A 27,656-nucleotide genomic window follows, 5' to 3' on the forward strand; every position below is an offset into this window, starting at 1 on the left:
TATATGAAAATGAGCATAGTTGGTGTTTTTACTAAACGTTAACTGAGCAGGCTCTCCCCAAACAGAGGAGATGGTGGAGTCACACTACCCCAGGGTCAGAAAGCCCTCGCAGATGGGATTTCATTGCTCCACCCTGACTCCTCAGGCTGTACTCTCCCCCACTTTCCACCCACCCAAAAGACAGACACCAGATACTCTTCTTTAAGAAGCACCTGGAAGAGGGGCGCCTGAGTGGCTCAGCCGGTTAAGCGTCCAACTTCAGCTCAGGTCATGATCTCCTGGTTCGTGAGTTCAAGCCCCATGAAGCCTGCTTCAGATTCTGTCTCCCTCTCTCTCGGGCCCTCCCCTGCTCATGCTCTGTCTCTCCCTCTCTCTCAAAAATAAATAAACATTAAAAAAAATTAACAACAACAACAAAAAGAACCACCTGGAAGAAACTGCCAGAGAGCCTAGTGTGAGGAATGACACTTGCTACTAAACACAGGTTTCCTCTGCTATTTGGAAGTAGAATGTTCCTATGAAAACCTTCATCAAGTGAAGAAGCAATCACCACTAATTTACATGAAAAATTTCTGAGTGTTCTCAGACGCCCAAAATAACCTCTGTTAGGTTTTTCTGATACTTTGGACACCTTGCTAAGGGATGCACAAAATACATCAAGACAAAGCACAGATGCTCACAGACCCAGTTGGAGGCTGTGGTGGCTTGATGTTGAGATGCTGGGTGTAGTTCCGAGGAAGGCGCTGCGCAGTGCCCCTCTTGGGGGGCATGTACTACGTCTAGAAGAGCTAGCTGTAGTACAAACGCTGAAGGCTATTTTTGCTTTTCATTTTCACTTTTTTCCGTAAAAGCAAAATTCCTCTTTTGGATTTCTTTTGGTTAGTAAAAACAGGCACTAAAGTAGGTCTTTTGTAAAAGCAAAGAAAAGCGAGGAATACCTGTATATAGTAACCTTTGTGCAAAGTATATCATTTCAGGGTATGTCATTCTAATCTTTTCTGAAGAAGATTCCTTAATGAGCAGAATAAAAACTGGATTACTTACATCCAAAAGTTGTAGAGATAAGACTTACTAGTGTCCTTGCTGTCACTGCAGTTTTCCACTATTTTTTTTTTTGTTTCAAGTTTTTATTTAAATTCTGGTTAGTTAACATAATTTTCCGCTTATCTATAGCTCACATAAAGACAGGCCCACAAGACCTTTGGATTTTCCCCATTCAATGTCTGTGGTTTTCTTGGATAGCCAGTGTTCTTACATTATAAGTCATCTGGGTGCAAAGACTTGAGGTACAGAGTTGAATAAAATAACTTTTAACTTTTCCAAAAGTGTGTTTAAATGGTAGAACATCCAGGAGATTAAGACATCCATTCCATTCTTCTTCCCACTCCCAAACATACAAGTAAAGTCTGGTCTTTTTTTTTTTGCCTCCCTGCCCCCGCTTCCCTCCCTCACCCCCTCACCCCCCCACCCCCCAGAGCTTGGTACATCTGCATCAGATTCCATACCAGGATAGTCATGCACTTAAAGGAAACAAAATGGCAGCCCAGGACACAGCTCACACGGCAGCTGTGAGATCTAAGGCTACTGAAGACCTGTACTAAAAACCTACCCCTGCTGTTTTCTGCTGGATGATTCAGTCTTCTTTTTCGTTTAATTCAAATCATCAGTTCCTTCCTTTTCCGGTAATTCAGTTTTGTTTAATGTCAAAAGGTATGTTTTCATCCTTTCATCTTTTACCCATGGCTGCTTAATTTTTTCCTGACCTCTCTTAGTTCTGCATTAATTGTAACATGCTTTAAGCTCTTAAATCACTGTCAACTGGATTCTTCTCCTTTCTTTGTAAACATCCTCAGTCAAGAGCTGCTAATAGTCCTCCTTTGCCATCTCCTCTTTTCTCCTCCACTCCCCTCCTTCTTTTACACTGACTTAACACTGTACAGGGGCCTCTGGTCCAAGTGTCTCATCTTCTATAAGACTGGTGCAGACCAGACTTCACCTTTTCCCTAAAGCAGAGGATTTCTGGCAATTCTTACTGCACTAGCCTCTTTGTCAGTGTCCTTAGAGAAACAACAGCATTGTAGTACATCTCCCTGGACCAGCACATCCCCAGGAAAGGGGGAGAACACACAACTTCACATCGCCCCCTCAGCTGCTCACTCAGCTACTACTTTGTGTCATCTGCATGTACTTGTTAAGTCTCCACTACATTCATGGTCTGGTACCAAAAGATGATGAGTCACAGTGGTTGATTCCAAAGGGTTAAACAGGAAAAGCAAAATTTAAGGAAATATGTACGAGCTTATTCTGAAGGCACTGACAAGTACCCATGGAGTGTGCAATACCTGACCATTACGGTCACTATGTAATCAAGCACCTGTCTAGATATCTTTATCTGTCGCTCTCTTTTTGTACCTATGTGAATAAATGTGAAGGTTCAGAACATTTATGATATCACTGCCAGGCAAAAAGGTCCAGAAAACAAAACAAAACAAAACAAAACAAAACAAAACAAAACAAAACAAGGGCACCTGCTCCTATATCACAATGTCTTGCTTGTAAAGCAGGACACTCTTGCCAAGAACTGCTGTGGAGGTTCTGTCTGCTCAGTCTTCTATGGAGCATGGGGTTGATTTGGCGCTAGCTAATTAGAACTGTAGAGCCAGGAAACGAGCACAAGGATGAGCTTGCCAAGACGGCCAGCTGGCTGCCCCAAGGGCCCTGGGCCTGGCAGCAGCTGGAAGACAAGGCAGGAACCGGTCACTCGACAGAGCCAGACAGGGCGGAAAGGGGACAGCGAAGTGCAGCAGCCTAGCGAGAGCCACAGCCAACTTGGATACTGCATCCGATCTCACCTTGTCTGGCTTTGGGCTACAGAGCCACGTGCCGCTGTGTGCTTGCACGTGGCTGCCCCTACAGACTCTGCCAGTCTGTGTTCCGTCTCGCATAGTTTTTTATGCTGTCACCTCAGAAAAGTACATTCCAGAACTGCAATCTAGCTCATAGGAAAGTTCTAGTGCGGCCACAGTACTGCTCCAGATTGCAGCTGCAGGCACGGAAGCGCAGGGGTGCAGACCATTAGAGGTCTCCAGCTTCTTTCAGCAACAAAAGTTTCCAGGGAAAGGAGGTCAAGAACAGGCAGAAAATTCCATGCCTTCTGTATAGGGTCACTTTGAAATCATTCTCCATCTTGATGAATAACAGGCACTGGAAAATCACTAAGGCCAGGTTGGGATGCAAACTTAGAACTATGGTTGCACATACCATGTCTGGCTATGAATCTGGAAAATTACTTTAGCTATCTTCATCCTGTATGAAAATTTTATTTTCATGAGTGTCTGTACTCACATCACTAGGCTGTTGTCATTTCTTTTGATCTTTTTCTTCAAGTCTACCAATGATTTAATGTATAAGAAAAGAAGATGGAAACTTTCATTTCAATTTCACATTATCAATAAACTCATTAAGGATACATATTCAAGCTATGCCCATTATAAAGATGAATCAAATGACATGGGTTGGTATTAGAAAATAGTTAAGAACTTAAACATGCTGTTTTCAAATTATCTACAATTCTAATTCTACTCGGAAGCATTTAAAATTTCAGTCAGCTAACAAACCTGACACTCCATCAATAAAATATAAAAGTTTAAAGATGAGATAAAGGATAGAAAAATGGGTTCATTTCTGCCATCTAGAATGCGAGAAGTGACACTCACACAGACATAATATGGTGCCAAAAGTTACCCATGTGAAAAAAAGAGACGGGTATAACAGAAATATACTTAGGAACATATAGAGCAGGAACAGCATATGCAGAAAATGCACTGACGAATATTAACACTACTACACATAATCCTTACCGGCAAGGAATTTACAACCTTATAGTAAAGAATGACACATCTGTAACTAACTACAATACCAAAAAAAAAAAAAAAAAAAAAAAATCATCTCATCCACTATCTATTAGTTCGTGTCCCTCACACCGCTCTAATACTGGATCATTTTCACCATCAGGAATCTGGGATGTTTTTATTTTTTACTTCTTTTTAATGTTTATTTATTTATTTTTGAGAGAGAGAGAGACAGAGACAGAGAGACAGAGAGAGAGGCAGAGAGAGAGGGAGCAGGGCTTGAACTCAGGAAGCATGAGATCACCTGAGCCAAGATTAAGAGTCCGATGCTTAATTGACTGAGCTACCCAGGTGCTCCAGGAGTATGGGATATTTTTAAATGCTCTAGACAAAGACAAAAATCTACCAACCATAATTATCAGCACTATCCAGTACTGGACCCAGCATTACAGCAGTTTTTTTGCAAGGTGTTTATTACAGAGGAACTTTTATTCCTCCATCATTTAGAAGGCTGTAGTCACATGTCATATGTATGAATTTACATAAATGTTTGTTTTCTCAAGTAAACGGGCAGCAGCTCCTTGTTGATGAGGGGGTGAGGCAAGGTGGGGTGTAAAAGGTTAGAAGTAAAAACCACCTTCAATCAAGCTTCCCCTATAGCCAAGGCAACAGACTCACTGCTAACAAGAATGCTGATTTGTAATAGGATCTTCTTCGCTTATTTTACGTTTCTATAATTATAACAACATTATTTGTCAGTATTTTACAATCTTTAAGTATTTGCACCTGTTTTTTAAAATTTTTTTACTAAAACTTTTTTTTAAGTGTATTTATTTTGAGAGATAGAGAGCATGCACACATGCAAGCAGGGGAGGGGCAGAGAGAGAGAGAGAGAATGAATCCCAAGGAGGCTCCACACCCAGTGTAGAGCCCGATACAGGGCTTGATCCCACGAACCTTGAGATTATGACCCTAGCTGAACTCAAGAGCTGGATGTTCAACTGACTGAGCCACCCAAGCGCCCCCGCACTTGCTTTTAAAGAGCTAGCAAGCCACTTTCCATTGAGTGCTTATTATATTGGAAGCATCAGATTACAATGTAATGCTAAACACATTACATACATGACCTCAGTTAATCTTCATCATGAACCTGAACTGTGGAAAGTATTATAATTCAAATTTCACAAATAAGGAAACAGAATTTGCCCCAAGTCTCCCTACTTAGTGGCAGAATCAGCATTTGAACCCAGCACCAGTCTGATTCCAGACCATCTTCTGCTCTTCCCATTAATGGCCTGCCTCTACCTCAATGCAGTTTTAAAAATCTTAATTCCAATATATTTAATGTACAGTGTTATATTAGTTACAGGTGAAGAATGTAGCAATTTAACAATTCTATATATTACTCAGTGCTTACCACAATAAGTGGACCTCAATGCATTTTCAAAAGAAAAATGGTACCTGTGTCGAAAGTGATAGCCAGAATGCCCTCCCCGGTTTTGTTATTCTGCTGAATGTTTGACTTTCTCATTCCCTTATGCATCAGAAAGCACTTGCTATCAAAATCTGTCCCTCCTCCCCACACCCCATTCACTCTTCATCTCCCCCCAGCTAGCTTCTAGCCTCACCTCTCCCCTGCATCTCCTGTTCATAAAGTTACATAGGAGCCTCTCAGCAATGCACTGCATGTTTTCACTCCTTATTTTATTGGCTTCTCTGCACCACCACTCTTGGCTGTCCACTTGCACATACGGGAAATCCTATATTCTAAGTGCCTGTCACAGTACACTGGGTTTCACTCTTCTATCATTAGCTCTTCCTCTTTAGTCTCCCTTGGCTGGCCCCCTCTTTTACCAGTCCTCCAATGCTATAGGACATGTAAGTCCATGCTATCACTTCTTCTTTTCTTTGTGTCTACCTTTTCCCTAATGCGATCTTATCCACTGCTCTGGCTTTAGAGACTTACTAGCTGTGACACAACATACCTAGAAGAGGTGTGGGGAGGAAGAGCAGGGGGCACCACCTGGGATGAGGGCTGGGGGGATGTGCCTTTCACTGTATGCCGTCTAGTGCCTTTAGCGCAGCACCATGGACAAATATAACCTATTCAAGTTAGCAAATAAAATAAGCATACACACAAAACATACATACTGACCAGCTGTAGGCTGACATGTTTATCTCCAACCTAAAATTCTTCTCTGAATGTGAGATCTTTATATCCAATTTTCTCATCTGACACCTCTCCTTAGACGTGTCAGGAATCTCCAACTAAACAGGCCCTGAACTGAATTCTCAAGCTTCCCTCCAAACCTCTTCTCATCCCAGTTTTTCTCACCTCAGTAAATAGCTCATCATTCCATCAAGCAATCAAATTGGGGATCATTCTTAATATTGCCTTCTACTTCACTCGCCCCACACCCAAGCCACCCCTAAGTCATCACATGCCTCCAGAAGGTGACCCTTGTCTCCATTTCTCAGTGTGCCATGTGGGAGTCTGAGACTCTGGAACCTAGGCTCACTTGTACTCCTGCAGTGCGCCTCCTCCTGGTCTCTCAGCTTCCACTGGGGCGTGTTCCATGTGCCTCCCCCGCCCTGACCATTTTCCACCTGGCGGCTAAAGTCGTCTTCAAACCCTGTGAACTGTATTTGGGGTCAGTGGGCAGCCACGGCAACACCCCTGCGGACTGTGAGTGCAGCCTACAGCTGGCTTGCCTCTCTGGCTCCCCCACTGGCCCACACACCTTGGCCACATCCGCTTCCTTCTTCTGCCTAGGAGATTCCAAAGGTATTCTCTCTTCCACTGTAATTCTCTTTCATCTGGTTTTTATCTGACATCCACTTACCTTTCAGGTGCCACCTGAGATAGTACTGCCTTACAATACCCATCCTTGAATCCTCCCCTGGCCTCCCTCATGGCGTCCTACTTTTCTCACCAGAGCACTTATCACAACTTATAATCATGAATGTATTTGTTTTTAATTGTTCTGTGCAGGACTTCCCGACGGCAATATGCTCCATGAGCATAAGGACAATGTTTGATTTTGTTAATCACTGCAGACTTAGAACCCGTCCTAGGACAATGGTGGATTTTTTCGCCCTTAGTGAAAAGGAGGAAGAAACGCAGGACAAGAGACGAAAGGAAAGGTCAAAGATGAAAAGAGAAAATAAAATATCAAGATACAGAGAAAGAAAAATGTGCTCTTTCCCTGACTTCAGCTCAATGAATTTCCATACAACTACAATGCACAATAGCTATTAAAACTATAAATGGGAGGGGCGCCTGGGTGGCTCAGTTGTTTAAGCGCCTGACTTTGGCTCAGGTCGTGAGCTGACAGGTCTGTGCTGACAGCTCAGAGCCTGAAGCCTCTTCGGATTCAGTGTCTCCCTCTCTCTCTGCCTCTTCCTCCCTTGCACTCTGTCTCTGTCTCTCTCTCAAAATAACTAACTAAATAAATAAATAACATTAAAAAAAAAAAAAGATGTTAAAAAACTGTAAATGGGAGGTTCTGTCCTTCCAGCTTTTTGTCCAAACACAAGACCATTGAGCAAGTTGTTTGAATTAAATACCCTCACAAAAAACTCTCCCATTATCAATATTTCTGTAATGACAGGCAAGAAAAAATGTGCATCTTTAAAGGATAAAATTAAACTACTTGTCCCTAAGTTAAATATCTGAAGGAGAAAGGAAGCCAATGTTTCCGAAAGGGAGAAAGAAAGGCAATGTTTAATGGCAGCCAACATGGACTGGGAGTGAGGTAACATGGTCCAGATTCTGTTCTGCCATGAGGTAGGCAGTTACTTGGGAATTCACTTACTTTTTCTTTTCCTCAGTTTCCTCCACTATAAGTTATCTGCAAGACCAGTGCTCCCATTCCACTAAAAAAAAAAGCCTGTTACTTTATTAGTCATGCATTTATTTAACATTCATTCAATATACAGTGGATCTAGATAAAGGTGGATCTGGGCTCTGAACAGTCTGCCTAGATTATTGGTTAGGGAGTGCCTTTGAAGTTGGGTTTTCGTTACTATTGATTTTAGTGATTTATAAAACTTAAGTTTGTATTGGTTATTCTGACCTGTAACACTTTGAGAAATCTTGTGGAAGTGTTTTCTTTACTAGCCTGAGTTAAAGGAAGTCATCCAGAGGAACAAGGGACAGGAGGCTCTCAGATGTTATATTTCTGAAATCTAAAGTATATATTTGATAACGTTTCACAGCTCAGAGGAAATGAGCCTCTTGACTGAATCTATGTGACTCTGTTCAGGACTGATTACCTTCAAATAAATTTCCTTTAATTTCAAAGTTGGCAACAATCTGGGGGTCTGCCATCAGAAGATAAGTTGTTACTGATCTTAGAAAAGTGATACTGCTAAAGTATAGGGAACAGACTGAGACTGACATCTATGATTGAGGTGCTAAGTAAAGTTAGATATAAGACTCATTACAGTGCTCCATGAAGAGTCATCTGACCTCATTTGGGCAGAAAAGGGAAACTTGTTGTGGCAAAATATCTACTATACGTCAGTCATTTCTTTTTCTGCAGGCCTTAATTTCTGGCACTTTACAGAAAACACATAGTGACCAAGATTGTCTTTCAGTTCACTGATAGAAAGATCTTTGGATCTTTGGAGTATAGCAGGTTATGACGAGAGAGCAGACCGGGGGCTGCCTTCAGTGTAAGGTGTCACTGTGCAATTTCCTGTCTGCTGCAGTCATGCCTCTGGACAAACTGACTCCGTGGATTGCACAGGAGTCCACCCAAAGTTACAGGCAGAAGCTGCAAGTAGAAAAGATAGGAATCTTCCAAGCTATAAACCTAAGTCTTTAAAAAAAAATTTTTTTTAATGTTTATTTATTTTTGGCAGAGAGAGAGAGACAGACCTTTCTGAAGCTCAGTTTCCTCGTTTGTGATACGACTAATACCCTGTACCCTTGGCACTGTACGGTCTCAAGTGTGCTGCAGGAAACACAGCGCATACGATGCATATTAATGACATCTGAATAACTGAAGGCTATTTTCTTGTTTTTGAGGCTTATGCCTCGCCTTTTTTCAATCCACAACTGAGCCCAGTCTCATGTGACATGTCCCAGTGTATGTTCTCAGGCACAACCCACAGCATTCATAATGCCAACCACCAGCAGCAATTCACCAGACTTTGGTCTCCAATCCTTCTCTGATATTCATGCTCAGCAAGTAAAACAAGTACCACCAAAGGAGCTGGAGGGACAGACTTCAAGGTGCCACTCATAATTAAGCAAAGCAAACTCACTGTCACTTTCACCTTGCCTTCTCATCATTGTGACTCAGTCTCAACTGTCCCCAGTCTCCTCTGAGGGTGGTCTGTGTGCTGGGCTGGAGGAGCTTTACCAAGATCATCACTGCCTAGCTTACTCAGTAGTTCCTTCTCCAAAGCCTAATGCTGGATACATTCCATGAGAAAAGCAAAACAAAACAAAACCTATGGCTGATCTATAACTGGCTCAGATAAAGAGTATAAGACTGGTCTATAGCTATAAGTCATGATAAAAACCTTGAAAATGATAAAATCATTTCACACGCACATATTGCAAACAAAATAAATCTTTTCCTATAAATCCAAAAGAAATGTTCTCTAACTACATCTGAAGACTTTGAAATCCGTAGGACTTTCAAATAAAGTGCTCATCCACCTGAGGAGGATTCATAATTAACAAAGAACTGTTTCCTGTTACTCTGTCTGAATGGCATCAGAAGGCATTATAAAAATAGGATATTGTTGTAGTTACTATTTCTTCAATATGTGTTTTCTTTTAAAATTAGACAGAAAAGAATGATTGATAAATTGATATCCATTCTTTTAATTTCTATTATGTTGTAAATCCACCTCACTGCTTTGAGGGCAATGTCACATAGAAAGAAATATAATCTCAAAAGGTTATGCCAAGGCTCTGACATAAACTCTTCAGTCAATGACATGACTGCAGCTATTTGAAAAAACACAGGAAGGACCTAAAAACGAGTAGAAAGATGTCATTCCCATAGTTGGTATAAACAAAGTACTTTGAATTATAGGTTTGGCTCATGTAGCTAGCTAGCTACACTATATACGAAGGTAGCCACTTGACACATGGGGCTATTAAAGTTAATTAAAATTAAATAAAACTTAAAATTTAGTTCCTCAGTTCCACTAGCCATATTTCAAATACTCAGTAACCATATGTGGTCAGTGGCTACCTCACTGAATAGTACAGATATACAACATTTACATCACTGTAGAAAGTCCTATTAGGTAGTGCTGATATAGGTTAGAATAGCACTCTCTGAAAGCCACGGATTTACTAACTGCCATTTATTAGGTTTTTAAGATATATAAAACTTGATAGACATTGCAGTGGTCTTTTTAGGTATCATGATCACATATCTTGGCTTTTCTAGAACAATACCGGTATTTCTTGTTTGTATCACTTTCAGTAATATGAACCATTAAAGGTAAAAGTAAATGCAACAAATTAAATTTTTAGTAGGACTTTTTATATTAAGTAAACAGGGGGATTCCTTTGTTACACCACATGTCCCAAATTTTGATGCAAGAAAAAACCCAAAAAACCCAAAACTCATGTATATGGTGAATGTAGCCAAGAATTTCTGCTTTCTCTAGGAAGGGTCTCTACTTTCTCTAAGTGACTCTAGCAAACATGCCTGTGTCTTGTCACTCACCGAGCTCTGGATGGGTCTGGGCCTGGTGGAACAGCTGAGCCACCTCCCTGATGATACCTGCAGGGAAGAGAGTAAACTCTTTGTACCACCACTCGGACCTTGACTCCTGACCCTGGGGCAGCTCCCTGGCTTTCCACTGCATCCAGAAGAGAGTCCCTCAGGGGAGCTTGAGCCGGGAAGCATTGTTTGGTTTCCTCATGTCCACGGGTGCATTCTGTCCTCATGGTAGTGAGATCACTACACATAACCTGGCCAAGACATGCAAAGGAACAATCTCAGTTTAACTAATAGCAGCATGGCACACACCAAGTAATGATATTCTCAGGTAATTCTGTGATGTAACCGTACAACACCGAAGGAACGATGAAGACAAAAGACATGGTGTGGGTCTCTGTGTCTGCCCCATAACTAATGCTGCTGAGGCGGACAACGTGAGAAATCACATGGAAACAGCAAAAAGTGTTTCCAGTCAGTGGAAGCACACGTTGTCCTGAGTCTTTGAAAACATGCAGACAGTCCTGCTATTACAGTACTTCATGGTAATCTAGAAAATTCTTGTATGAGGTAGCAATTGCAGCAGGACAAAGTGAAAAACAAAAAATGACTAGGGTTTAAAAAATAAATCATATTATTAAGTGCTTTTTATATGCAGCGTACTATGCTGGGTACTTTATAGGCTCATGTAGCCTCCCAACAACGCTTTACAATAATATTAAATATTGTAATAAGATAACACTTCTAGGACACATCCCAGGCACTCTTCTTTATGTACTGTGCTTACTTATATAACAAACATATTTAACCTCATAGCCACCCAAGCAGGTAGATTATCATTATTACCATTTTAAAGATAAAAATATTGAGACACAGAAAAATTAAGTATTTCATGAATTTAATATCCTGTAGCTGTTTACAACTATATGTTAAAGCAGTAATGCACTTTGAGCCATAAATTAATTGATTAGAGAGCCCTCCTTTTCCCATAATCCCCTTCATACACTTCTTTTGGTTATCAAAGGGGGAGGATGCTTGACGACATTTACAAGCAACATGAAAGTCTGTGTACGTTTCTCTTTCTTATGTCCCCTCACGCTACCTGTCAGTCTCAGCCTTCTGTTCGGTGCTAACTCAGCTAACTTGGCGAACCTGAGATGGTACACCTGGAGTCACAGACACTTAGAGCCTGGAATGGTCCCCAGAGTGCCTTTCATGCCTGCTGTAAGGGAAATTTAGGGGCTCCCTAAATTCATCTTGATAAATGATCATGATGGAAAGCCAATAAAATTCCAAAAAGCAATGTATAATCTCAGTGTATAATCTCAAGTTTATGCGGTTCTTTTTGTCCCAGGGGATATAGATACTTAGAAAAAGAAAAACACGTGACTTTTTTCGTATTTAAGAACTTAAAAGCTTAAACAAAATTCTTAGACAATTACAAAATGAGAATTAAAAAAAATGAAAACTCATTTATTTTGACAGATTAGGAGAAAGATTAAAAATGAACAATTAGATGAAATACTGTGAAAGCTCACAGCTAAACACTGAACTACAGCAGGCATAACAATAACAACAAGCTGTTTGGGCATATACATTTGCTGAGTATCTGAAGGGAAACCAAAGGTAAACATCTTCACTTTCAATCCCAATATTATTACAAAGCATAAAACCTCTAAACCAATGAAAGTTTACCTGGCCTTCAGGAGATTTAATTGTTAGATTCTTAAATATAAACATCTGGGCCAAAGTGATACTTCTTCTTGGAAGGGGTGTGTCCCAACAGTGCACTTCATGTATTATTTTTGAATCTTCTTTGGTGACAATTTTCTGACAAAAATAAGTATTCAGAATAACAGGGCAACTTCCATTTGGGATAACAAGCTTTTGCCTGGAAAAGAGAAAGAAATATAACAGTTTATTTACCGTGTTGGATTCCCCTCATGTTCTTGCTAAATCAGGAATACAAAGGGCAATGACTCGCCTGCTAAGGAAAGACAAAACTAAGCCAGCTCATTAAGCGACAGCAACAGATGAATGGATAAAGAAGATGTGGTTCACATATACAATGGAATACTACTTAGCCATAAAAAGAATGAGATCTTGCCATTTGTGACATAGACTTAAAGGGTTAAGTGAAATAAATCAGACAAAGATAGGCAAATACCATATGATCTCACTTACATATGGAATCTAAAAGCAAAAACAAACAAACAAAAACAGAAACAGTCTCATAAATAAAGAGAGCAAACTAGTGGTCATCCGAGGGGATGGGCTTGCAGGGATGGGCAAAATGGGTGAAGGGCATTCAGAGGTACAAACCTGCAGTTATAAAATGAATAAGCCATGGGGATAAGAAGTATAGCATGGGGAACATAGTCAATAACACTGTAAAACTTTGTATGATGGCAGATGGTATCCTATCATGGTAAGCACTGTATAATGTACAGAACTGTCAAATCACAATGTTGCATGCCTGAAACTAACAGGATATTGTATGTTGGCTATACTTCAATAAAACAAACAAACAAACAAACAAACAAAAGTGAAACCCACCCTCACACACTGAAGAGTGAATGTCAGTGGAATGAATTCTACTTTTCCAGTGTAAGTCCTGTGTTGGGATAAGGGGAATGGAAGAAGACCATGTCAGTACCTGGGTTAAAGTTTCCTCAGATCTCCTAGTCTGGTAGGTGATGGCCTTAGGATGCTTCATGAAGAAATTAAGGGAGTAAGCAAAGACTATCAACAGGCTCAAAGAACTGCCCAGACATTAAAAGAAACGTTATTTATAAATAAAACCTTTAGACATTTTGGTGGCTCTAATCTTTCAAAGAACATGGCATCAAGTCCCAAAGAAGCTTCCACCTCCACTATCAAATGGAGCACAGTCACAGAAATGCCTCATGTTTAAGTAGAAAAGGAGTCTGGGAACATAAAAGACAAAATTTTCCTGGTTCCATTCAAATACCAGATTTGAGAAGACTCTTCAACACTCATTCCTCAAAAGAGGTAATGCTGCTACACATCAAGGAAAATTTAGGACTTCCACTTCCACTCCATTTAGGAGCAGACATCTTTTTCTCTAATTTATCCCATTAAGCACAACTAAAATGCCTGACATTAGAGATCAACTAAACATAAGAAGATACTGAGAGGTGGGAAGAAGGCATGCCAGCTAGGCCCTAGAGACCTTGGGACCTAAGGAACAACATACTGGTGAGCTTCTGGGTTTTCTGTTTGTCTCTTATATCCCAGACTTCAAACTGAAGAAGGTGGCAACCTAATACAATGATGCATACAGATAAAAAAGCCCCTACAAAAGCTTACTCTCTCCAACCAAAGGTCAGGGAAGGGGCAGGCTGGTGAGACACAAAACTTTTAGAAAATGACTGTTCTATTCTAGGCAAACATCACAGAAGACCTGTGACTCACTACCACACACATGAGAAAAGGATGAGTGGGGAGCCCTGACTTGCACCCTCATCAGGCTGTAATAAAAAGTCTTTAAAGCCCAGTTGGGGTAGTGTGAGAGAAGGCAGGATAGAGTGTTGGGACTTCCATCCCTGCAGGCTTATAATAGCCTTCCCTGATCAATCCCCGCCCCTGCAACACACACACACACACACACACACACACACACACACACACACACAATGACAGTGGAGACCACCTGGGGGTCTGGACTTCCACTCCCACCTGACATCAGTAACAAGTACCCTTCCCTGCCCCTCTGGTGTACAGTCAGAGTAGGCCCAGCAGAGTGTCAGGACTTTCAGCTCCACCCAGTGGTACTGTAGCTACCCTCTATCCTCACACTTTCTTCCAGTGTTATCAGTGGAAACCATGTGGGAAGCAGCACCCCTGGCCCTCCCAGCAAGCGTTATGTCAGCTGAGGTCTAGCAGGAAGCCGGAACTCACATCTGCTCAGCAGTAACAATGAGTTCTTCACCCTTCAAGTATCAATGGGGATCAAGAAGAGAATTTAGACTTTTACCTCCACTTGGCAGTAATAAGCCCCCCACCTCCAGCTCCCTCCACTTTTCTTCTCAGAGCAGTGTCAGACAAATTCCCCTAAAACAGGTTTAAATAAGATCCAGATTCTCATATCATAATACCTCGATGTACAGGTTACCAACTTTAGATGGTTTAGATGGTTTCTTATACTAAAAACAAGGAAAAAAAATCTCAAAAGAAAAAAAAATAATACATGGCAATGCTGAAATGACACCGAAACAGTTTTAGAATTATCTGACAAAGATTCTAAAGCAGCCATTATAAACACGCTTCAGTAAGCAATTATGAACACACATGAGACAAATGAAAAGATAGAAAGTCTCAGCAAAAAATAGGTATTTTTAGAATGGAAATTTTAGAACCAATTAATAAAATAGTGAATATAAAAACTCAATGGGTTCAATGGCAGAATGGAGGAAACAAAGAAATCAGTGAACTTGAAGATAAAAATAGAAGTTAAACAATGTGGACAACAATAACAATAACAAAACCAGACTTAAAAAACAATGAACAGAACCTCAAGATCTGTGGGAAGGAAGAAATAAAAATGGAAAGATACAGGTAAGTACAATAGGCTTTCCTACTCCTGCAGGGTTTTCAAAATTGTATTTATAGTTGAAGCAAAAATTATAACAATGTCTGATATAGTTCTAAACGCATGCAAAACCAATATTTTTTAAAAAATTGTATTCTAATTAAGAAGAGTTAAAAGGATATAAGAGATAAGGTTTATTATATACTTCATAAAAACTGGCAAAATGTTGACCCAGTAGACTGTGGTAAGTTATATGTATAAAATATAATGCCTAGAGCAATCAATAAAATAGCTGTAAGAAAGATACATACAAAAAAATTATATATAGATCAAAAGAAAATTCTAAAAATTGTTTAGATAACCCATATGAAGCCAGAAAAAAAAAAAAAAACAGAAATGAAAATAAAGAGAACAACATGAAGAATACAAAAAGTAAAAAGGTAGACCTATGTCTTAACATATCAATATTTACACTAAGTATAAATGATCTAAATAAACTAGGTAAAAGACAAGGATTAGCAAACTGGATTAAAAATTATGATCCATCTATATGCTGTCTACAAAAAATTCACTTCAAATATAAAGATACAGGTTAAAGGATGGGGAAAATACATCACATAAACATTAAGAAAAATATGAAAATATAGCAGGGTATCAGATGAAGTCAGTTTTAGAGCAAAGAAAATTATGAGACCAGAGGAACATTACATAATAATAAAAAGGTAAGTCTGCCAAGAAGACACAGCCATCTTAATATGCACCAAACAATGTAGATTCAAAATACATAAAGTAAAAACTGATAAAACTGAAAGGAAAAATGAAAAATGACAAATCCACAATTAGAAATACAGACCACACAGCTCTCTCTCAACATCTGATAAAACAACTGGACAGAATGTCTGTAAAGATACCAAAGAGTAAAAAATACCATCAATCAACAGGATCTGATAGACATTTATAGAGCATTCCACCCAACAACAGAGAAAATACACATTCTTTTACTGAGCCCATAAAACATATTCCAAGAAAAACCATATTATAGGCCATAAGACAAAACTGAATGAATTTAAAAGAACTGAAACACAGTAAACTAAAAATCAACAGAAAGAAAAGAGAACTAAGAAATAAAGAAATAAAATAACAAACAGTAATAAAAACAACACACTTCTAAGTCATCCATGGGTCAAAGAGGAAGTGCCAAGGAAAATTTTAAAAAATAATAAAATAAAACATTTAACTGAGTGAAAATGTAACTTTAATATACCAAATTTTGTATGAAACAACTAAAGCAATACTGAGAGGAAATTTTTATAGCACTTAAAGCTTACATTAGAGAAGAGGAAAAATCTCAAATCAGTAAGCTAAGCTCTGACTTCAAAAACCTATATGAAAAAAAAAAAAAAGACAAAATAAACCCAGAGTGGATAGAAGGAAATAAATAATAAAGAACAGAAATAGATGAAATTAAGAATAATAGAAAAAAATGCAATGAAGAGTTGACTTTTTGATATGATTAATAAAATTAACTGACAAAGGAAAGAACAGAGAAGATATAATCACCAAAATCAAGAATGAAACAGAGGATATCACTACAGACTATGAAGACATCACAAAGCTAGTATGAGATTACTATTAACTGCTATATATATGAAATTATCAATAACTTAAATGAAATGGACCAATTCCTCGAAAGCACAAACTACCATAACTCAACCAAAATGAAACAGATGATTTGAACAGACCTATAAATAATAAAGATATGTATATATCTTTTATTACATATATAAATATGTAAATTAAAAAGTCCCAGAAAGATAACTCCAGGTCCAGACAGTTCCACTGGAGAATTTTACCAAATGTACAAAGAAGAATTAACACCAATTTTATACTATCTTTTCAAAAGGAAAGAACAGAGAAGATACAATCACCAAAATCAAGAATGAAACAGAGGATATCACTACAGACTATGAAGACACCACAGAAGAGGAGGAAACATTGCCCAATTCACCTTATAAAAATAGTACTACTCTAATAAGAAAACCAGAAAAAGTACAGAAGGAGAAGGATGAGGAAGAGGAGGAGGGAGAGGAAAAGGAGGAAAAGGAAAAAGAAAAACCACAGACCAACATACCTCAGGAATACAGATGAAAAATCCTTAATGAAATACTAGTAAATAGAATTCAGAAGTAAATGTAAGGATCATACAACATGACAAAGGGGTTAACTCCAGGGATTCAAGTCTCATTTGATATTTGAAAATCACCTCGACCACATTAAAAATGAAAAAAAGTCTTATATTTCTTCAGTAGAAGCAGAAAAACTATTTTACAACATTGAACACTGATTTATAACCAAAAAGTCAGAAAACTAGAAATAGAGTACTCCCTCAGCTAGCATTATAATTAATAGTGATGGAGTGAATGCTTTCCATCTAAGAAGGGAAACAAGGCAAGAATATTCATTCTATTTTTTCTTTTATTTTTTTTGTTGTTAAAAAGGGGCCTATGTTCTTTCTTCACACATAGGCCATTGAATACTTTTCACATCATTTTCCACAAAGAATAAGGGAAATGGAAAAAAAAGAGGTCATGACAATTATTTACATTTTATAAATTGAGGGAAGGAGACTCCCAAGGGCATATGAGGTCACCTTTACCAAAGGTAAAGAAGGAGCAAAATTTATACTCCACTGACTTCTGCTGTGCTGGGTTAATGTTGCAGATCCTCTTACGCCCATAGAATTCAAGTGCCCCCAGGCCCCCAGATGGCCAAGGCCTGGGGACTCCAGGACCCACTTGACATTTGTCCCCTTGCTGCTCACTGAGCCCATCATCTACCTCCACCTCTCTACCTATGCCTTGGGACACTGGAAGGGCCCAGAAGAGAAGATGGCATGGCAGGTGATAATGGATGCAGTTTGGCTACATGGCTATGACTACTACAACCTGGCAACTCTCACCCTAGCGTATGAATTCTGAGCCAACCTGCAGACTGCCGCTCCTGCAGAGTAGTAGGGTGTGTTGGAGAAGGGGGCCATGTTAGGGAACCTGCAAGTCCAGGCAGTTCTGGAGGGCAGGCTTGCATGCAGCCCACGCCAGTGGGGTCCTCACCCTTCCATGGCACTCCACTGTGTGCCTCCCATGCAGGGTACCTGGAACACAGTTTCCAGAGGGACCAGCTGACTTTCCTGTGCAGCAGTGGGCCACTGGCTCGCCTGCTCTCACCACTTTTATTCAGAGAGCTGGAAGTTCTTGTCAGTGCAATGAGGCAAGACAGGGGTAGGGGAATGACATACAGAACAAAAAGGAAGAAATAAATCATTCCCTATTTGCAAATGACATGATTGCTTGTGTAGAAAATTACAAGAGAGCAATCGACAGAAAAACTCTGGAATAAGTGTGTTCAGCAAGATTACAGCATATAAAAAATGTATTTCTATATACTATCAATGAGCACGTGGACACCAAAATTGAAAATATAATTCATTTAAAAATGCAAATAATGACAAAAAACATTTCATGTAAATCTAATAAACATATATATTACTTGTGTGAAGCTATAAAACACTGCTAAAATAAATCAAGGATCTTATAGAGACATACCATATTTAGTGGCTCGAAAGACTCACTATCATAAAGATGCCAATTCTCCCCAAAAGGATACATAGGTTTAAAACAATTCCTATTGAAACTCCAGCAAGATTTTTTGCAGATGTACATTAGCTTACTCTCAAATTTATATAGGACATTAGCAAGGTGGCAGAATAGAAGATCACTACTCATATTTCCCCTTAAGAGCAATAATTTGGTAGCCATCCGAGTGTGATAAAAGATATATAATTAGTTTGATTGTGGTAGTTATTTAACAATGTATATCAAATCACCATGTATACACCTTAAATATATACAATTTTTATTACCCGTATACCTTAACAAAGTTGGAAAAAAATTTATATGGAAAGGCAAAGGAACTAGGACATCTAAAACAATTTTGAAAAAGAAGAATAGAGTGGGAGGAATTACTCTCTTTGCTTTCAAGACTTACTATATAGTTACAATAATCACTACTCTATGATATTGTTGGAGGAATAGACATAGATCAATAAAACATTATAGAGAACCTATTAAGTATACTCCATGCTATACTATATGTAAGTATACAGATACATATACAGATCTGCCCAACTGATTTTTCACAAAAGTGCCAAAGCAATACAATAAAAGAAGCAGACTCTGGATATTCATAGTCAAAAAAGTATAAGCTTCAAACTAAGTCTCAAACTTTATATAAAATTTAACTCAAAATGGATCATGAACATAAATGTAAACAATAAAGCCATAACACTTTTAGAAAAACATAGGAGAAAATCTTCAGTACCCAGGCTAGGCAAAGTGTACTTAGACTTGAGATAAAAAAAAAAATTTTACCCATAAAAAGAAAAAAAAATTACAAAACTGAACTTCATCAAAGCTAAAATCTTTTGCTTTGAGCAAGACCTTTTTAAGAGGACAAAGAGAGAACCTACAGAGGTAAAATATTTGCAAATCACATATCCAAAGAAGGACTATGACCTAGAATATATAAAGAAATCTGAAAACTCCACAGTGAAAAAATGAACAATCAAATAAAACACGGACAGCTGTCACTAACAGACAATTCACTGAAGATATAAGAATGGCAAATTAGCACCTCAAAAGATGTTAAATGTCATTAGCTATTAAGAAAACACACATTAAAACCAGACTTATATAGTACCTCTATACTATCAAAATGGTTAAGACAAAACATAGTGACACCATTGAAAGCAGATGAGAATATAGAGAAACTGAATTGCTCAAACACTGCTGCTGGGAATGTAAAGCTATATTATGTAGCCAATCAGAGAAAGGTTGGCAATTTTTAAAAACGCTAAACTTGCAATTACCATACAACCCAGTGCACTCTTGGGCATTTATTGCAGAGAGATGCAAACTTATGTTTATATAAAAACCTATGTAGGCATGTCTGTAGCAGCTGTATTCATAATAGCCCTGACTGGAAACCTAAATATCATCAATGGGTATGAATGGTTAAGCAAACTGTTAAATCCATCCATACCACAGTACTATTCAGCAATAAAAAGGAAGGAACCACTGATACACATGACAACATGGATAAATCTCCAAGGAATTCTGCTGAGTGAAAAACAATCCCTAAAGCAATACAGAAGACACTGGTGCTTGCTAAGGTTTAGGGGTCTAGTATATTCCCACAAACTCTATCCAAAAATAAATTTGTAATAGTGAGGTTTTAAGCCTATAGGCTATAGGTATGGTAACTCAGAAGTTAAGAAATTGTGAGAGATGGAGAGACAGAGACAGAGCTAGACACATACATGCAAAAAGAGACAGGAGGAAGGGAGGAACAGAGACAGAGACAGTAAGAAGAGGCTGTAAGAAAATCAGAGGGTGGGGGTGGGGTACAGTGTCTTGCACTGTCTGGGTACAAATGCAAATATGCTTCACACACCCAGATGGATGAAAGATGTCACAAACTTCCAGCTTTTTCTTTCAAGTTAATTTAAAAAATTATGATAAAGTAATATCATTTTAATAACTAAGTTAAGAAGAAGAACGTGCTAGATAAAGTTTTTCTATTTAGAACCTTTCAGTTTACAGGTAAACATTACCAATATTAGGGGCGCCTGAGTAGTTCAGTTGGTTCAGTGTTCAATTCTCGATTTCGGTTCAGGTCATGATCCCAGGGCCATGGGATCAAGCCCTGCGTAGGGCTCTGTGCTGAGTGTGAAGCCTGCTTAAGATTCTCTTTCTCCTTCTGTCCCTCTCCCCAGCTCATGTGCACTCTCTCTCTAAAAAACAAAACATTACCTGGGGCACCTGGGTGGCTCAGTTGGTTAAGCATCCGACTTCAGCTCAGGTCACGATCTCGCGGTTCGCGAGTTCGAGCCCCGCGTCGGGCTCTGGGCTGATGGCTCAGAGCCTGGAGCCTCCTTCCGATTCTGTGTCTCCCTCTCTCTCTGCCCCTCCCCCGTTCATGCTCTGTCTCTCTCTGTCTCAAAAATAAATAAACGTTAAAAAAATAAAAAATATATATATAAAAAATAAAAAACAAAACATTACCAATATTAGAACTATGTTCTGCTCAATTCAGTCTTCTTTAAGGCCGTTAAGGTTAAACTGAATTAAAAACAGCAAACCACTCCAACTAAGTGAAAGCTTACTTTAGCCTTTCTTCTCTGGTACCAATAATCACTACAATTTTCAAAGCTATTTTAATGAGTTCAACGTTCTATTTTTTCTATGTAGCTCAAATCCAAAAAAGGGTATCTTCCTTACTTAATATAAGCACTATTTCAAAAGAAGGTTAATTCACTGATTTCTATAGCATTAGATATTCCTTGTCTCCTGGGTAGGACCACATGGTTAATTATGAGTAATTTATCTACAAGGTGGCATAATTCACACACACAATGCAAACCCTAAAAGGACCCATTTTTCTGATCTCTGTTGACAAAGTGAATAAACTCATGCAAGATGCAGGATTATTACATCAAAACGAATAAAAACAATTAATGTATTTGGCTTGCCCTCAATACAACTACATTAGATAACTGTACAAATATACCCATGATCTCAAGCATTACATGCTTGGTGTTTTTGCTTACTTTACTCCATTTCCTTCTTATTTATGGGCACATAAATAGAAGAGGCCCTTATTTAAGGGCCTCTTAAAGGTTTCAAATTCCTTGCTAATCACTATTATAAAGCTAGTATTTTTATTAGCTATTAGTTTAACACTCCATATTTTAATATTTACCTAATAGGAACATAGGCCTCTTTAATGCTAATAGTTCCCTTATCCTAATTTTAATATTTAACATTCAGTTCTACATAAAAATATTCAAAACATATTCTTTTTTTAGAAATTTATTCTGAGAGAGAGAGTGCGCATGTATGTGCAAGTGCATGGGGGAAGGAACAGAGAGAGAAAGGCAGAGAGACAGACACAGAGAGAGAGAGAATCCCAAGCAGACTCCATGCTGTCAGCACAGAATCTGCCACGGAGCTTGATCCCATGAACCGTGAGATCATGACCTGAGCCAAAATCAAGAGTTGGATACTTTACTGACTAAAGCCCCTCAAAACATATTCTTGATAAAAAAATTAACTTTGAAATTTTGTGATTCGTAGTAAGGTTGACTTGATAGGAATCCTTTTTAGCAATAAAAAATAGAACTCTTTTAGTTTCAAATGGAGTTTGCTGATATGCAATTAACAAAAATAAACATTAAAGTGATGCAGTTGGAAAAAGTGGTATTGTTCTTAATTGTGTATCATTTTGCAATATCACAGCATTTCTGCCTACTCACTCAGCCCTCTACCTTGGTGGTTGACCCAAAGTCAGATCTTCAAGATTCCCAGGGATGGAGATGATAATATGCAGTGTCCTACTAAACAGGCAGATTTTTAAAAGTTTCAAGAACTTTTTAAAATCATTTAAAATCATTAAAAAAGATTTACCTGGTAACTATAAATCTGGACTTCTTTTATAATTAAACGAATCACTAAACATTTAGCCAAAAAAAAAAAAAAACAACAACTCTTTTGAAATGTGGCTGAGTAATTTTATATTTTCAAAAAGCACTTACATATGTATTTCAAACATTGTTAGCTTTGCTTAAAAGAAGGAAAACCCAAGGCAGAAATAAAGGTTCTTTGGCCCAGCTGCGGGGCTCTGAGAGAGACAAGAACTCAGGCCATGCTATTACAGTACGTGGCCAGCTCATCCAGTCCTGTATCTTCTGCAAGAAAATAGGGGGAGCATTTATACTAATGATGACACAAATGTTTATTTAATAATACATAAAACAAAAATGTTGACTGTACACATTTAGTAAAATTCTTCTTGATTCAAGTTAGTCAAACTGAATTAAGTCTAGGAGAGAAAGGATTTGTAAGGAAATTTAGTTCATTACTTCAAATTACAAATTAAAACCATAGTCCTTAGAAAAGAGAAAGTTTTGGAAAGTCTTCTGAAATAGATACAACTATTTTTCATTATTGGGGTATAATTGATATATCGTGTTATATTGTTTTAGGTGTACAAAATGAGTCAGGATTTGTATATACTGTGAAATGATCATCACAGTAAGTCTAGTTAACATCCCTCACCATATATAGTTACAAAATTGTTTTTCTTGTGATGAGAACTTTTAAAGTCAACTCTCTTAGCAACGTTCAAATGTACAATATTATTAACTATAGTCACCATGATGTACATTACATCTCCAAGACTTGTTTTATAACTGGAAATTTGTGCCTTTTGACCCCCTTCATTCATCTTTCCTGCCCCTACCACCCTGCCTCCGGAAACCACCAATCTGTTTTCTGCATCTATGAGCAGACATGACTAATTTTTTACTAGCATATCACTTGCTTCTTTACAAATAGTACTAAGATTTGAAAATAATTGATTCTCTAAGGTAAACATACTTGAAATCTTGTTCAAATTTCTCACATACTCACAAGTACCCTTTACCTTGCAAAAATAACTATACAGGTAAGCATAATCTAACTAGATCCATAGGATGATAATTTCTGAATTAGGGAATCTGAATAAGGTTTAAAATGATTTACCATAAAATGGGAGGTCTGAAATTTTAGTTACAGATGTTACTCTGAGGGTCTGGGAAATTAATTCAAATAATAACATACCTTGTAAAATATATTTGGAAGGCTAGTTGATATAGGAAAGACCTTAAAACTCTTATCTAGGTCCATTTGGTTCATTTCACTCTTTTTACTGAATACATTTCATGTGCCAGGTAGTAGGCTAGGGAGCTGGGAATCCAGTCAGAGATAAGAAAGAAGGCTGAGTGGATGGTTTTACTGCAAAGGAAAAGGGTGTTCCTGAGTTAGGACATGCCAACTCAGACAGGATACTAAGTAAGCCCACTGGGGTTAGGGAAGGCTTCCCAGGAGAGGGAGCCAGGTAAGGGCCGTCGTGGGTCAATGAGGGCAAAAGTGCAAAGAGAGGCACAGAGGCTCCCAGAGGCTGCCCAGTGGCAATGACCACAATTTAATTTCAATGTGGTGAGCAAATATGTCTCATTGCCACATCACTGAGTCTCTGCAAAAAAAATTTACACGTTCAATTTCCTTTACTAGTAGGAAGAAGTTAGAACTTTTCAGTATCTATATCTATGATTCCATCATTATTTCTCTAGGTAGTATGACCTCTTGACTTGTTTTTTAATTTTCTTTTTAAGTTTGAGAGAGAGAGAGTGAGAGAGAGAGAGAGAGAGAGAGAGGGAGAGAGAGCACGTGAGCAAGTGGGGGAGAGGAGCAGAGGGAGAGAGAGAATCCTAAGCAGGATCTACGCTTAGCATGAAGCCCGACTTGGGGCTTTGATTCCATGACCCTGGGATCATGACCTGAGCCAAAATAGAGTCCTGCACTGAATCGACTGAGCCACCAGGTGCCCCCAATTTTGTTTTATACTGCAATCCAATATTAGCTGCTGTAGACCTTACAATCACCTCTTGATGTGTCTGCCACAAATGTTATGTGACAACTAAAAAAGGTTTACAGAGTATGTATGTATTGAGATTAATATTGTACTATATTTAACTAGTATTTCTAAATATCAAACTGAAAATAAAAACAAACCTAAGTGTTAAACCTCACTTGATAAATCACATATACAATGAACGACACCAGTGAACATTATCATGACACTGGGCTCCTACTGATTTTTCTGTTTAAGGAATTCGAAGAATATGCATACACTTTCCAATAAACTCTCAGAGCATCCCTGAAATAGTGGCAGAATAGGCTAAAATATGGGAGAGTTACACACACAAATGAAATACACAACAACTAGAAAGTAACAGTCTTCAGTGGAGTCCAAGTACTAAGGTTTCTGGTGTAAATGTTTTTTTCTTTTTAATAGAGAATACTGTTATGTATAATAAAAATGACAATTTGTCAAAATGTTTTCTGAAAATAGAAATGGCTGCTCAAACACATATGTTTTACGTTAAGAACCATTTCCACTTCTCCTCACCGGAGATTGTTCTATATAGAACTCAAGTAAACAGGAAACAATACTTTTGTTTTTAAATGTCATTAGGACCAGAGAAGGAAAATAAAATGAAAAATCTTTTCATTTTCTATAATTTCAAAGGTTCACAGTTCTATCAATATCAACACTGACAAAGTGTGAAATACCCTGTAAACAACTTTTCAGGAAGTCTGAGGTTTGTGAGCAATGTTTCTTTTTATTTTCCCACTAGTTATGTGTTCTCAGATTTTTTGCCTCTAGCACCCGATTACATAAAAACTGTGCTTTGCACTGAACATGCTGATAAGGATGATTGTGATTGACACACGATTCCCTTAAAAAGCAAACTCTTTATTCCAAACCATAAAATAATATCAATTTGCTTGTTTACCATGTAGGAAGAATTCATGCAAATCTGTGGTGGGAGCAAAGTGGATTAATGGGATTAATGCAGTGACCCAAAGAAAACAAAGACAAACAGAATTTCCTCTTCTTTCCTTCCTTATTTTAATGGCTAGCTAGCGAACAAGGTTGGACTAGGAACTATAGTTGCCAGAAAAACATAATGTAGGTTTAATTTTTCTTTTCACTGAAGACATGCTTGGGATAAACCAATCAATTTTGTTTACAGTTTAGTCTCAACTCTAAGCCTCACCCACCCCAGGCCCAAACCTGGCCACTGTACAGTCTTTCTTCCACCACCTGGAGGAGAGGCCGGGTCATAACATGAGGAGTTAAGAGGGCTTAAGGGTGTATGTAGGGCCATACACCAGGAAACGGTAAGTGCAGTAAAACACTCTTCGTGCTACAATAGAGGGAACACTGGCTTCTGCACGGAGGCAGAGGACAGACTTCTCCATATTAATTAAGACCCTTCTAAAATGCTGTCTCTGTGAGAAGTCTTGATGGGCTGGTTCAACAATAACAAAAACAAAACAATGTTTTTTGAATGAATGTCAATCCTTCTCACAGGAGAAGCTGTTCTTTTCTCTGTGCTCTGAGAGTGCTTTTCACACTGGTTTGCTTGTGTCTGTCTCTACAATGAAACCCTCAACTACTAGAATATCTCAGCTGTTTCATTTTTATCTTTGTTTTTTAGTGCCAAACAGTACCTAACATCTGCATGGAACCCAACAGATGTTTTCTAAACTAATGGAAAAATATTTTTTATTCCTATTTATCAGATGTATATATAAAGAAGTGAATGTGCCTTTTACATAGATAATCAGACCTAATATAACTGAGTTCCATGAGCTTTAAAGTGGGATTCTGGGAACTGTACAAATTTAAAATAAGGGCTTGGAAAAATGAAAGCTCTAAGGGGAAGGATCCAGGCCCATGCAAGTCCACTGCATGGCACAGAGTGATTTGAAAGGAAGATACAGGTTTTGGATCTAAGACATCTTAGATTTAAATCCTGGCTTTGCCACTTACTAGCTGTGTGACTGTGGACAAATTCAATCTGTGACTCCGCTTCTATGAAATGAGAGTATTAACAGGAGCTAAAGGTACTCCACAGATTTCTTGTGAGAATGAAATGAATGAACTTCACACCCATAAGGGCTCAGTGGGTGAGGCTGTCAGTGCTGCTGCTGCTTCTGTGGCTCTGAGTCTCATCTTCAGTCACTTCACATTAGTCACTGTCTACTGTGCAGCCAAGACTAGGGTTATTTAGTGTCATTTCCAAGGCCTGTTTTCTTTCTCTTCCTAAAGATTAATGAGAATTACAGGCCACTAGCAGCAAATATTACTTTTCCGTTACCTGCTCACATGTTTATTTGCATAATGCCTTATTTGCTATCGATACTCGCTGCTTAGATTCTGCTGGGTCTTATAACGCTAGCCTAAATTCTTACTTAGTCCTCAGGTCTCTCAGTCTTCACTGTACAGGGTAAATACGACTACCCCAATCTTCAGAGGAGGCTAAGTAACAATCATTTCTATACCACTGGTCCATTCCAGGGCTGAAATACAAACAAACTGGCTTTAAAGCTAGTCTATTGTTTTTCCAAGATACGAAGCTACCTCTCTGGAAGAAGAGTGGGACTCACCACTTTGACAATGGCAAGAAAGGTGTTGCCATTATTCCTGGAGGAATCAAAGCACGAGAAAGGGATGTGACCCGTATCGACAGGAGCTGGTTAGCCTAGCCCACAGGATTAGATCAGGCTGACAAGAAAGCATGAAATGGGGCCCCAGGGTGCCTCAGCCAGTTGAGCTTCCGATATTGGTTTTGCCTCAGGTCATGATCTCCCAGTTTATGAGTTCAAGCCCTGCTTCTGGCTGGCTCGGTGCTGACAACAAGGAGCCTGTCTGGGATTCTGTCTCCCTCTCTCTCTGCCCTTCCCCAGCTCATGCTCTCTCTCTCAAAAATAAATAAATAAACTTAAAAAAAAAAAGCATGAAATTTAGGTGGGACTGTCGGAGATTATACTTCCTGTTCACAGCTATCAAGTGTTGGGCAGTGTGACAAGCTGCAATGGAAGGACTTTAACTGCA

At 38.6% G+C, this 27,656-nt stretch overlaps 1 protein-coding gene across 2 annotated transcripts in view; it reads right to left on the bottom strand.

The window, feature by feature from the left end:
* Nucleotides 1-27,656, bottom strand: part of SPIDR (scaffold protein involved in DNA repair) — a 429,134-nt gene that overhangs the window by 134,150 nt on the left and 267,328 nt on the right. For both annotated transcript variants that reach the window (XM_049633718.1, XM_049633719.1), the window contains exons 9-10: nt 12,239-12,434; nt 10,550-10,797 (exon numbers count right to left, since the gene is read on the bottom strand). In XM_049633718.1, the coding sequence (XP_049489675.1) occupies nt 10,550-10,797; nt 12,239-12,434 (444 nt within the window). The remainder of the gene's footprint in view (nt 1-10,549; nt 10,798-12,238; nt 12,435-27,656) is intronic.

Source organism: Panthera uncia, chromosome F2 (genome assembly GCF_023721935.1).
Source record: "Panthera uncia isolate 11264 chromosome F2, Puncia_PCG_1.0, whole genome shotgun sequence".
Lineage (NCBI taxonomy): Eukaryota > Metazoa > Chordata > Mammalia > Carnivora > Felidae > Panthera > Panthera uncia.